This window comes from Cnephaeus nilssonii (assembly GCF_951640355.1).
Source record: "Cnephaeus nilssonii genome assembly, chromosome: 3".
NCBI lineage: Eukaryota > Metazoa > Chordata > Mammalia > Chiroptera > Vespertilionidae > Cnephaeus > Cnephaeus nilssonii.
The window spans coordinates 54,747,279-54,760,759 of record NC_137074.1 but is presented as its reverse complement, the minus strand read 5'-3'; the positions used below and the strand labels follow the sequence as shown (position 1 = coordinate 54,760,759).

The 13,481-nt window shown below is 55.2% G+C and overlaps 1 protein-coding gene across 1 annotated transcript in view; it reads right to left on the bottom strand.

Moving 5' to 3' along the window:
- Positions 1-3,915: 3,915 nt before the first annotated feature.
- Positions 3,916-13,481, bottom strand: part of ITGB5 (integrin subunit beta 5) — a 110,672-nt gene continuing 101,106 nt past the window's right edge. Inside the window, exons 12-15 of the mRNA XM_079766459.1 lie at positions 10,314-10,417; positions 6,657-6,776; positions 5,264-5,430; positions 3,916-4,631 (exon numbers count right to left, since the gene is read on the bottom strand). Of these exons, the coding sequence (XP_079622585.1) occupies positions 4,536-4,631; positions 5,264-5,430; positions 6,657-6,776; positions 10,314-10,417 (487 nt within the window). The 3' untranslated portion in view covers positions 3,916-4,535. The remainder of the gene's footprint in view (positions 4,632-5,263; positions 5,431-6,656; positions 6,777-10,313; positions 10,418-13,481) is intronic.

Sequence of the window (13,481 nt, the reverse complement as noted above, 5' to 3'; positions counted from 1 at the left end):
GTCTTTGGGTGGCCCGAGAGCAAGTGTTAGATGGGAAAAGGCTGTTTTGGAGCTTGTGTTCTTGGGATTTGGGCTCTCAGGGGCCAGGGAGAAGGTGGTTGCTGGTTAGGAGGGTCTGGGTTTTGGGAATCTACTGCAGGTGAGGGAGGGGGCATGTAAGAAGGTGGCGGTCGGTGGTCTGCTGGGTCAAAAGTAGATTCAGAATCAGAAGTGTTAGGGGGAAGATGTTCTGTGTGAAGGAGAAAGATCTGACAGGTAGAGCAGGACTGAGAGAGAGGACTGGACTGAAGGTGAAAAAGGCCTGGATGTAGGGAATCTCTGACCTTTTCCATTGCAGTGACAGCAATGATCTAAATTGTGCAATGTGTTAAAATTAAAAGTGCTGTTTTCAGGCCATTGAGACTTATTATCTAGTTTATATTGTGGTCAACCAGTGTTACAAAGTAAAATGAGGTGGCTGGGCATGATCTCCCCCGTGTGTGCAGAGGGAGTGTGGTGTGGCCCACGAGAGAGGAAGGGTGAGTGACAGAGCACAAATCCAAAGGTGACTGTTTAGGGCAGGCGTCCCTGCTGCTAAACAAATCACCGTGAGAAATGAGGTGACCCTCTGGGCTGGGCGTCCCCAATCCAGAAGGACCCAAACCAAACAGCTGAAGAGTCTTCTGGCCTAGCGCTAGGACTTTTGAGACGAGAGACTTTTGAGAAGTCAGCGAGAGAGAGTGGGCAGAAGACTCAAGACAAGGGGACTTGTGGAATGTCACTCACCTAGAGAAGACTGGCCGGTGTGGGATGGAGGGTCAGCAATGGAGGAGAGTCCCGATCCGGTGTCCTCCTTGGCTGGTTCGGGAGGGTCTGTGAGGGAGGGAAGCCTAATCAAGGCCGGCAATCATGTCACCCAGGTAGGATTCAGAGGTAAGCCCAGGTCGAGCTGCCGCTGCCACTGCTCTCTAAGTAGCAAACTCGGGGTGACATAAGCCGGGGCGATGGCTCCCCATCTCCGTGGAACCCTCATGGGTTTCGGCACCAAATGTTAGGGTCACCGAAGGAGGAACACACGAGGCCAAAAGGGGTGAAGAATTATGAATTTATTAGGTCATCTGGATACCAGATGGGCTAAGCCCCAAAATGGCGCCAGCACCCAGAGATGGGAGTCAGGGGTTTTTAAAGGAATCTAGGTGGGCTTTTTCTGGGCGGAGAATTCTCTGTGCAGGTCCAGATTCTGGGGAAGCCCGGAGGGGAGAGATAATGGTCTTAGCAAGTGGAATGTGGCCTAAGCAAGTGGAGTGTCCATTGTGACGTGGCCTAGAGGTCAGTTCCCAGGGGAGGGGGTATCGATTCAATTATTTGATCAGACCTAACACTTACCTCCTCCCGAGTTCCATCCAAGCTGCTGTCATCTTCCTCCTTTTGGCCAGTCACAGAGCCCTGCTGGGCTGGGCCTGTGGCCCTTTCTCAGAAGCAGGAGCCGCAGCTGAAAGCCCCCCACAGCGGGCGGGGCTATTTGGTTAAAAGGACTGGAACAGAGTGTCACACCTCTACTCTGATCTCCCCATCTGTTTGCCGTCACCTGAAACTCATCCCAAGAGTTTCATGATAATCAACCTCAAGCTTGGATCCTAATTAAGCAGAATGCAACTTGCCTTCCCAGAAGAGGTGGCTGTTACTTTAGTTTGACTAAGTACTAATCAACCAAGCTGAGAGTCCCCAGTCCTTGTAATGAGAATGACACTGCAGTCCTAACTTGCTTCAAGTCGCGTAGATATGTGTAGAAAAAAAGACTGAGAAGGCATACACAGAAAGATCAAGAACAGTTACTTCTACTTGGAATGATTACAAAAGATTTTTACTTTCTTTATAACCTATTTTCCATGTATTACTTTGGCAATTAAAAAGTTTAAAATCAATAAAAGTAGTAAGTACTATTTGGAAATCTGTGTATCAACATAGATTGATTACCAAGGTAAAGAGCGCCCCCTTCTTTTCAACAAACAGCCAAAGCACCAATCGTCTTTCCAGACAGACACCAGGAAAGAACTTTCCGGGACTTCTGGGTGGCTCCTTGCAGAGCACGGCAGCCACACAAGGCGATACCGCTGCATGAGAAGGCTCATCCCGCTCTGTGCCTCCACAGCCCTTGGTTTGAGAGAGCTTTCCAGCCCACCTTCAGCTCCTGCTCCATTATTTATGTTAACTGGGGAGAGGGAGAGGGAGAAGGGACATGGCCAAATCCCCTAAGGAAAGGAAAGAAATACATCACATACAATACTGGGTCAGAATCAGGTCTCTGAACAGCTTGTCCCAAGAGCTTCCAGCAGGGGGCAGCAGAGCACTGTGAGCAGCTGGTTCTATCACCAGCCATCCGGTGTCACAGAAGAAACAGCCGGTGTCACAGATGAAACGTCCACATCATCCACATCGGGTGGAAGCCCCAGCAAATCATCCTTTGCTGCCGGCTCTCAAGAACGCTGTGCCCAAAAGAGACATTTCGAACAAGTTCACAACTTGTCTACAGGAAACCCACAATTAAACGGAAGAGAAACCCAATGTTTCTTCCCAAATCCAGGTATGCTTTTTTTTTTTCAATTTAGAAAGTCTCGAAGCCACCATTTACCTATCCTATCCTATATAATAAAAGACTAATATGCAAATCGACTGAACAGCTGAAAGAATGTTCGCTATGACGCACACTGACCACCAGGGGGCAGACGCTCAACGCTGGAGCTGCCCCCTGGTGGTCAGTATGCTCCCGCAGGGGGAGTGCCGCTCAGCCAGGAGCCGGGCTCACGGCTGGCAAGCGCAGCAGCGGTGGTGGGAGCCTCTTCTGCCTCCATGGCAGTCAGACATCCCCTGAGGGCTCCTGGATTGCGAGAGGGCACAGGCCGGGCTGAGGGACACCCCCCCCTCCCCGGCCCCCCAGTGCATGAATTTCGTGCACCGAGCCTCTAGTTATTATATATTTACTTACATTTGGCTTTATTTCAAAAAGGATTTGAGGCAGCTTCACCAAGTCACAGGGGCTCCCAATTGCACAGGACAAAGGAAACAGAGTCTGTGCACGTCTGCCCGGGTAATAGGCCCTGTTTACTGACAAGCCTTGTCTTCCTGTTTGCCAAAACTAAGGCAGAATCTGGTCCCAGGCTGAAAACAGATGAATTTTTTGGAATGAAAGCCCAATAACCTTGAAGTAACTCCAAAAGTAAAAAATGATTAGAGATTTTACAAACGAGAGCAGGTCGTAGGAGGCCGGCACTCTGGTGGAGACCTGGCTCTTCAGTACCAGTCTGCCACGAGTTAGCCTCCCGACACCTGGACAGACTACTTCCCCCCTCTGCCCATCAGTTTCCTCTTCTATAAATAGGGGGTTGGGTCAAACAACTTGTGGGGCTCCTTCCATCTCAGATAGGGGGAGTTAAGGGGACTGCAGGGCCCTGAAGGGAGAAAAAAAAAGCTGAAATGGGTTTTGTGCTTTGGGCCTGGTTGGGATGTAGGAGTTTGGTGGGGAAGGCACTGACATCATGTTCTTGAGAACAATGTGTAAGATGTGATTTTTGTTTGGAAACCACATCTTGACCCCTTCTTCAACCTATTTCTGGCCTCAGTATCTGGAAACTGGGGAGGGAAGTCTGAGGGGAGGTTTTCAAGTTTTCTAGCCTACACTCTTTTTTTTAAGCAAAACCCGGGAGGGCCCACAGCACCTGCTCAGCCCTCCTGGGGCCCCTGAGCCTCCACCCCGGCTGCTGTTTGAAGAGGCCGGTCTGGAGCGCTGGGCTGGCCTGTGAGGCCCTGGAGGGAAGTGCGCGGCCATCTCGGTCCCCACGGAGGCGCCATCCAAGGCCACTTCGGGAAGGGACACGCACACGCATGGTAGAGAGCGGCAGGCAAACACAAAACACTTTGGTTTTAATTTTTACTTTCAATCGCAAGCCATCTCTTTCCTTTTCGTTACAAAAGCACTAAACAATCACGGACAGGAGAGGAATGCTGACATTTGCAAACTCGGTGCCTTCAGCAGGCGTCCCCACGATTCCATCACCAACACCCAGGTGCACAGACACCAGGCAGACGATTCTCAGGCATCACAACTACACCATAAATGCACGACCTTTTTATTTCATATAAAAATGATCCACACGAAACAAGCCAGGCCATCCGCCGATGTGACGCACTCCGACGCTGCCAGGAGCCTTCTGCTCCGGCCAGACTGCAGCCCAGCCCTCCTGGAAGGCAGGGGCGGCCCAGCATCTCGGCAGCCCACGGACAGGACAAGCGGGATGTGGCGGGGAAGGCCGAGAGCGCCACGCTCCCCGGGTCCTTCCCAGGCGCGGAGGGTGGCGCCTGGCATGGCTCTGGCCCAGCAGCCCGTGGCACGGCGGGCTGGGAGCCTTCCTGCGCCGACAACGGGCTCCTCTCCCAGGCTCACTGCGAAGCCTCTGCTTGTCTATCCAGGGAGCCGCGATGGCGTCCAGCAGCTGCCCAAAGCGTGTCAGCCCCTGACTCCACCGGGCGCCCCTCCAGGCCTCGGAGGAGAAGGAGCGTCAGTCCACGGTGCCGTTGTAGGATTTGTTGAGCTTGTTGAACGTGAAGTCCACGGCGTGTGTGGAGATGGGCTTTCTGTACAGAGGGTTTGAAGCCTGCGGGACATGGAAGGCAGGAGGACACGTGTTAGTCGATGCGTTCCCATTCACACACTCGGGGCTGGAGGCCAGTCACCCAGGAGGGCAGCAGGCAGAGCACGCAGGCTCTGGAGAGCCTTGTGTGCAGGGACCGGCGGCCTCTGACGCGCCTGCCCCGGGCACGTCCCTCCCTCCGAGCTCTCGCTCTCCACCTCTGCAGTGAGGGCTGGGGGTCGGCCTCTGAAGTTCCCTCCCACTTGAACAGAAACTAGCTGGGGATTCAGGCGAGGAACCCCCTTACTCTGCTCGGTCCTTTGGGAACGTGCAGTTCGCTGTGGAGACAAGCCTGATGCAGGTGGATCCTGAGATACAGACCCTGGGTCTGTCGTCTCCCTAAGACCCTCCAGACTCTTTCTGGGGAGGCCCGGTGAGCACCTCTGCCCCCCCCCGAGTCTCCCGACTTGGTCCCGGGCCCTCTGTGCTCCTGGGCCCCGCATTTCTCTCCGTCCAGAGGAGGGCACACGCCGTGTAGGTTTGGTTCTTTGTTTTGAATGCCGAAGATGTTAGTGGGCCTTTATCACTTGCTTGAACTCAACCAGACCCCTAAACTTGGCATTTCCCCCCCTACGTTCAACGTCCCAGCGGCTTACCATTTCATAGCGGGCCCTGGATCGCTCACTCTGGAACTTTGCAAACTCTCTGCGGTCGTGGATGGTGACAAGCAGCTTCCAGATGGCCAGGAGCACGAACCCAATCAGGAGGATACTGCCGACCACGGCCAGGAGGATGGTTGTGACATTGGGGGCCGTTCCACACTCTGGGGGGACCAGGAGGCACGGTGAGCACAGGCACCCCCATGGTGCGCCCCTCCTGCCCCCCGCCTCAGGGGATCTAAACGAAAGGTACCTGTCTCCCCCTCACCCCTCCCTCATCCTAAGAGCCTCTCGCTGCCCTGGGCGACGTGGGTGGGCAGGCAGGTTTCTTCGATGCACATTCGGTGAGAGAGGGGCCACACAGCAAGTCTCTGGAAAGTCCAGGTGAGAACCCGGGGGCTGCTCCAAGTCCTCCCATGTGCCTGCCCTACACATGGCTGTCTCCACCACCCCCCCCCCCCCCCCCCAGCTCGCAGTGCCCGCTCCAGTCTGGCCCAGGCCCCATGCAGGACGCTGGGCCACGCCTCCGCTTCCTGTAAGTGGTTTCAGGGGCAGCCTGGGCAGGCGGGGGGTTTCGTGAGCCACTTCCACGAGGGCTGGGCTGGGCCAGCCGACATTTGTAAGCCCTCAGCGTGGTGCCCTCTGGAGCAGACGTGCTTATTTTCAAAGACCCACACAGACAGCGCTTGGAAACAGCCTCGTTCTCACGGGCACGCATCTGGGCTGCCACCACTAGCCGGGAGGCGCATCATGTGGTCTGGCCCAGGGTGGACAAACTGTGCGATGCTGGAATTAAAGAGAGCACATCTTTTTCTGCCCCCCCGCCCCTCCAGAGAAGAACAAAAGGGGTCACACTAGAACCCCAATTACTCCAAAGGCACTCTGGATTAAAGCTGAGCCTCCTCAGTGGCCCTGAGGCTCAGCAGCCCAGCAGCCCACGGGAATGTCTAACCCAGCCTCCCTCTGCCCTCAGACTCCACGCTGGGAAGTGCAGTGGCCCAGCCAGGGTTGAGCCTACCCAGATGCTCCCAGCACAGCGCTGGCCTGCTCAGCTCTCATCGTCCAGAGACCTGCGAGCTCCCTGCAGAGCCCAGGAGCCCCCACCACAGACGCTCAGCCCTGCAGGTTAAGTGTGTTCCGGGCTTCCGCTCTCCTCCGAGACGGGATACTCCCCTACTCTCTAACGCCCATGCCCTCCAAGCTACGCCCCAGCAATGGGCCCCAGGTATGCAACCATCTTCCTTCTAAACTCTAGGAGTCAGGCAGGTGTGGCCTTGGAGTCTGATCTTTACAAGGATTGTCAGCCTCCTCTCTCTGGAGCGTGGAAAGGGTGGTGAGGAGTGACGGGTGACATGCCCATAGCAGGGGTGGTATCCGGACGAGCCCTCACCTGGCTCCCTGAGGACCGTCAGGTTGGACTTCCCGCTGGGCAGCTCTGTGTAGGTGAACAGCATGACACAATCCTTGGCAGTTTTGTAGAAGCAAAGCACGGCTTCCTGGTCATCTTTCACTGGAAGAAAGCCAGGCAGGAACGTCCTGAGTGTCTCCGAGCAACCCAGAACCACCGACCAACGACCGACGGGCGAGGAACCTACCACCTCGCAGAAGACAGGGGCGCAGACAGGCTTAAAGGGAGGCTGGGCCTTTAAAAACGAGCTCAGCCAATCCCCAAGTAGTCAGCATCCCCCAGCTTCTCAGAGGGACGAGGGCTGCATGAGCTACACTGACTGACTCAGCGTGTGCCCATCCCACGCCAGCAGACGCGGGTAAGCCATTGGACCCCATTCGTGATGAGGATAGGGGATGGCAATGATTCCCCATGAATGAGGCATTCCCAGTAAGTGCGGGTCATACGCTTGTGTTAAGTCCCTTAAAAAACAAACAAACAAACAAAAAGAGCTCAGGTTTCTCCCATCAAGAATGCAGGCCCAGGCGCTGAGTTTAGTTTGCTTTGGGGACATGAATTTCCTCAGATGCAAGGATCCCTGTGGAAAACAAGAGGATCTTCAACCTCCGAAGTGTTTGCTGGGGTGGAGGGGAAGGAAAGGGGGCGTGGGTGCTGGGGCGGGACTGGTCCGTGGAATTGGCTGTGGACGTTAAAGGGACAGAGAAAAGAGCCCTCTGATGCCCTCGAGGCCCGAGGGAGCGTTCACTGTGGTCCACAGGCTGGGTGCTGGCTGGAGGCCAAGCCTCAGAAGCTCTCTCTTGGGATGTAAAACCCAAAAGACCACAAGGTGATGAGGACGTCGGGATAACGACTGGTACCCAAGGTGGTGCCCGCACCCCAAGCAGAGCCCGGACACGGACTGGCCTCCCTCCTCTGTGGTAACAAGCCCCTTCCTCAAGCTGCCTCAACCCTCCCTGTGCCCGCAGCTTCCCCAGGTTAAGGTGTCGCAGTCCCCGTCCACCGGGATGACCTGAAGGGAAGGGCGAGGCTGTTTCTGGGCGGGAAAGGGGCTGTGCGAGTGTGAGTTAGCGGGAGGGGAGTGTCAGGAAGGGGTGGTCGGCCTGAATGACGGTGCAGGCTCCTGTTACGTGAAATGCTCTCCGGCTCTGGCCTGTGTAACCCTGCTGAACCAAGGGCTTTCAACCCGGAACAGATAAAGCAGTGTGGTTTTCAAGCACGAGGCCTGGACTTTTCCCCTCCGCCCCATCATCGCCTGGTCTGCGTGAGTGTGTGTGTGTGTGTGTGTGTGTGTGTGTGTGTGTGTGTAAAAAGCCAGGGAGGAGGACGGGGCAGGGTAAAGAGTGGGTTCAAACAGAAACCTGCTCTGTGAAGTGACAGCTTCCTCTCCCAGGGGCAGACCAGGAGGCAGCTGTGGGGGATTGGAGCACGGCGCCACGGGAACCAGTTAGTGGCCCAGCGGCGGGCACCGTCTCACCTTTTCTAACTGCGTGCGTCTAGTTAGGGGGCAACTGCCCCTGATCTGCAGGCAGAATCTGCTGTTCTGCCTTAAGTTTCAAGACAGAAATAGGGGCAGGAAAATGGGCATGAAAGATGGGACTCTTTAAGCTCCCACTGCCCCCGGGTTTAGCACAAGCCCTGGCATACAGTCGGTGCTCAATGAATGTTGGCTGCATACATGACTCAGCATACTCAGGAGCCATGATCTGGCCAGAGGTGTCAGTCAGGGTCAGAGAGGCAGGAGCAGGAAGTCCACAGAGAAGGCGAGGCAGGGCCAGGCCGACAGGCAGCTGGGCAGGGAGTCCGCAGCAGCTGAGGTTACAAAGAGGGCAAGGCTGCCGGCCAGGGGGCCTCAGATGCAGGGTCCCTTCCAAGGTGCACAGTCTTCCCCACCTTTTAACCATTTTTAAAGTGTACAACTCAGTCGTTTTGTAATATTCACAACGTGTGTGACCTCCCCACTGTCTAGTTTCAGAACGTTTCTGTCACTCCAGAGAAAAGGCCCATATGTGTGAACAGTCAGTCCCAACCCCTCCCCCCTTCCCACCCCATCCCTGGCAACTACTAGTCTACTCCCCGTCGCTCTGCTTTTGTCTATTTGGGGCCTGTCATATGACTGGGATCCTATAACCTATGTTCTTTGATGCCTGGCTTTGCATATTTCCAAGGTTCACCCATGCTGTAGCGTGTACTGACACTTTGTTCCTTTTTTATGGTGGAATAATATTCCTTATATGGATGCACCACGTTTTATTTTCCATTCCTTAGTTCATGTACATTTGGGTTTGTTTCCAATTTTTGACTATCATGGATAACGCTGCCATGAACACTCAGGCACAAGATTTTGTGTTAACCTATGTTTTCAGTTCTCTTGTGTATATGCCTGGAAGCAGAATTGATAGATCGTATGGTGACGCTGTTTAATTTGGGGGGAACTGCTAAATTATTTCCCAAGTGGCTGCATCATTTGTATTGCCACCAGCAGGGTAGTAGGGTTCCAACACCGGGTCACTTTGACTGGATGTAGTAAACAGAATGTTCCAGAACAGTTCCAAACAGTTCCATGCTTACAGGGCTGATATGTGCTTTGCATCTCTTACCCTTAGAACTCCTCAGCCTGGTCTGCAATGGCTGTACCAGAAAAGATATGGATGCAGCCCCAAGATGGTAAGAAGCAAACACCTGTGTCCCTCTGTCTGAGCCTTCTGTGGGCTCCCAGTCAGCAACGGACTTGCAGCCGTTTGTCCAGAGGGAAAGGCAGAGGGATAGAGGGACGGTGTCAAACTGGAGTGGCCAGAGTGAGAAGAGCCTTAAAATGGAAGCTGCCAGGCAAGGCAACAGGACACGGAATGGGCAAGAGGCGCAGAGACGGGAGGAGAGCCAGGGCATCACTCAGTCCTGGGTTCAATGGGACAGATGAGAGCTTTGCCCTCTCTGCCTGCAGCATCTGCGCGGGGCAGAGGCCAATGGGGCAGAGACTGTTCACCGAGAGCAGACTCCGCTTCCTAGGCACACAGCTGACTGCATTTCCCAGCCTCCCTTGCAGGTAAACGGGGATGGAAGTTGTGTGCACCACTTCCAGGTCCAGCCCATATCCACTCCCATGTGACCCTTCACTCTGTCTTTCCCCATTGGCCATCTACATGAAGAGGCTTCCGAGGACCTGGAGGAGGGAGGAACCCCGGCACAGAGAGTGCCTGGATTCCTGAGTGACCACAGGGAAGGCTTGTCAGCAGGAGCATCTCCTCTGGGCTTTCAGAGAGAGATAAACTGACCTAGATTTTGTTAAGTTGTTGAGGTTTGAGGTTTGTTTGTTATAGCAGCTAACATTACTTATTCCACTATACTAACTTCTCAGGGAGCCTGGGCGGAGACGGGGCTCCAGTGATGGGACAGACTTATGAACAGGGAGGTCTTCTACTCTAGAGAGTCTGGAACTGAGACCCCAGCTCGGGTTCCCCGAGTCCATTTGGGGGGAGCAGCAGTCATACCAAGGACACTGAGGCCATGCTTCCTAACTCAGGGCTGAAACCACCCTCCTCCCCGGCAAGCAGCCCTGAAGATCATCCCACGGGGGAGAAGGTCTCGTGTGTCCGTAAGACCCCAGCGGGGGCAGCTGCGCGGGGCTGCCCATCCACTCACCGATGGCGTCCACCCGTGTGATCACCTCATCCTTGCACAGGTTTTGGCAGGTGTGGTTGTCAGCTGGGCTCCCTGAGTGAAGCAACAAGCACTCGACACAATCCCTTTGGAAAAGAGGCAACACACGCGGTGTTAGACGCTGGGTAGTGGCTCCACACAGGTAATGAGCTCCCAACAAGGCCCGCCCAGCCCAGCGCTCCTGCGCCCAAAGGCCCTAGTTCCTGGCTGCCTTCAGGTGTTTGGCTTCGGGGGATGCTCTGCTCAGCCGCTCTCCTGTGTGTGGTGCCGGGACAGGGAAGCCCCAGGGTCCTTGCAGGAACCAAGCCGAGTTCAGAGCCCAGTCCGGACATGTCCAGGTGGAGGCTAGAGACCTTTCAGATTCTGATAAACACCTGACTGAGGAGTCTGCTCCGGCAAGAAGTTTCCAAGTCCTGGCTGAGTAGCTCAGTTGGTTAGAGCCTGGTCCCGATAGGCCACGGTTGTGGGTTCGATCCCCAGTCGGGGCACATACAAGAAGCAACCAGTGAATGCATGCATAAGGAGGACAACAAATACATGTCTTTCTTTCTCTCTCAAATCAATAAAAACAAAAATTTTGAGCGATAAAAACCCGTGACCCCAGCCTTGAGGAGGGGTCCTCACACACCCTGGCCAGTGCTTGGTGACTCCACGTTGCCCAACTCTCAGGATGCCCCCCACCCCCTGGTCACTGCCTGGGCAGGGCTCTCAACCCTCCTGCACATTAGACTCTCCAGGGGGGCTCTGAGGACAAAGCGCCCCTGCCTGGGTGACCCTTCCCCCGCATGGAGTCACATCTCTGAGGCAGAGCCCAGGCCTCTGGGATTCGGATGAACCGTGAGGGCTGAGAACCACTGTCCTGAACATTCTCAGGCCCTTGTCCCTGCCCTCCCAACGGAGCTCGCCTGGCAGGCTCCCTATGGCCCTGCTGTCCACGCACCTGTCAGCTGAGCTACACTCAACTCTGATAGAGGCTACAGGGGGAGGCCCCCCAGGGAACCCACATTCCAACAGGGCCTTCTGGAGAAAATGGGTGAGAAGCCCCTCTCCTCCCACCTCAGGCCGACAGTCTAAATCAGACAGTATGTGAAATGCTTAATTAAAATGGTCAATTAACAATTCAGATTTATACTTTGCACAGTCAAAACCCAACTCTAGAAACTCCCCTTCCACCTTCAGTTTCATGAGGGAGAACAGGACTCCCGAGGACGCCCGGCCAGGGAGCTAGGGTCCGGCTTAGGGCCCGGGGGCCTGGGGACGGGGCGCACAAGCGGGACAGGATGGTGAGAACTCAACTCCAGGGAGGAGTGGGCAGAGGCAAAACAACCAGCCGACTGTGAGCTTTCAGGGACTTTGTGAAGCAAGGAGGTGAGACCCCCCAAACAGGGGCTCCCTCAGGAAACGAGGCGAGGACTCGAGGGCTTCGCCCTGGCACCAGCGTGCAGGGTGACCTCACAGAGCCGCAGCCACACGAGGGGCTGCCCTGCTTCCCCACCGGCTGTGGGGACCCGAGGGCTGTGCATCTGGAAAGTCTCCAGCAAATCCCCGAGGATGTACAACCACAGGGCATCGCCGTTATCATCATCCGCCTTTTAATTCCTCGAGATTAAGAGGCCAGTGACTGCATTTCCAGGGCAGGCGCTGGGGACTGGAACACAGACCTGGAAGGGAGCTCGAGAGCCTTTCACCCCGCCTCCCACCCCCAGTTTACAGGTGAGGGCCGTGAGGCCAGAGAGAAGCCAGGGTAGCTGGGTCCAGCCCCCCAGTGCCCAGCTCCCAGACAACCCTCCCCAAGTCCCGACTTGCCTTTCTGCTCATTAAGGAGACAAGTGAGTAGATCATGAAGAGAAAGTGGGTAAGATTTTCTCACGAGGGTTCTCACATGCTCAAGAGTTCAACTATCCCAGATTGGCTACGAAATCCCGCTGGCCTGGGCTGACCTCAGGGAAACTTTCTGGAGTGACAAACAGGCTGGTAACGTCTGCATTTCCCCGAGGCCAGCGCTCCAGAGCCAGGCATGGGAGACTGGCGCCGTCCAGAAAGGCGCGGCTCCCGCTCTGCTCGTTCACGCTGGCCCAGCTCCCCGCCCCCACTCCAGCCTCGGGGTTACCACCAGGGAAAGAAGGGAGCTGCTTCCGGCCTGGGCCTGGGCCTCGGCCTGGGCTGGGACTCGCTGCCCCTCCACCTGCATCCCCTGCGGTCACTAAGCCACAGGGCCGCTTCCAGGACACATTCCCTCGTTCTCCACGGAGACATGTCAGTCTCAGTGGTCGGCAAACTACGGCTCGCGAGCCACATGCGGCTCTTTGGCCCCTTGAGTGTGGCTCTTCCACAAAATACCACGGCCTGGGCGAGTCTATTTTGAAGAAGTGGCGTTAGAAGAAGTTTAAGTTTAAAAAATTGGGCTCTCAAAAGAAATTTCAATAGTTGTACTGTTGATATTTGGCTCTGTTGACTAGTGAGTTTGCCGACCACTGGTCTAACTTATGTGGTTCATGTACTGGGTTGAAACTTGGGACGTGTGGTAGTCACATATTAAAATAACTGGTCTTTTAAACAAACGAGTGGCTGAGGGAGACTTTGCACAGAATCTGTTCATGGGGATCAGCTGAGGCTGAGTGTGAACTCACCCAAGGGGAAGGGTATGTGCTTAGTTCTAGACAGTGGAGGTCGGCTGCTCTGAAACCCCGGGCGGAGGGTGGTGGGGGGAGAAGGACACCGGCATTCGTGAGATGCTCCCAGCAGAGCAGCAAGTAGAAAAGCAAGCTGACAGACCAGTAAGTCCCTCTCAAGGGGACTTGTCTTTTTTTTTCTTTTTATGTTGCAACTATGCCATGAAAGAGAGAGAAGGCCCATGTGGCCGAGAGACGAGTAAGAAGGCTCCCTGATGGCAACTCTTTGCTCTCCTCGCGCCTTCGGTATTGCGTAATGGGTAGTCAATAGTCAAGCCTGTGTCTTCTAGGACATGAATGCTTTGAACATTTAGAGCGAGGGCTTGTTTCCCCTTGGGATTCTTTAACTGACCCGAGCCGGTCGCACAGCGCCTTGCTGCTCCCGAGGAAGGGAAGAAATGGGCTTGGTCTACTTCTATGGATTCCACGTGCATCTCAAAGATGCTATTTTAGCTCATGTGGTCCCAGCGTGGCCCCA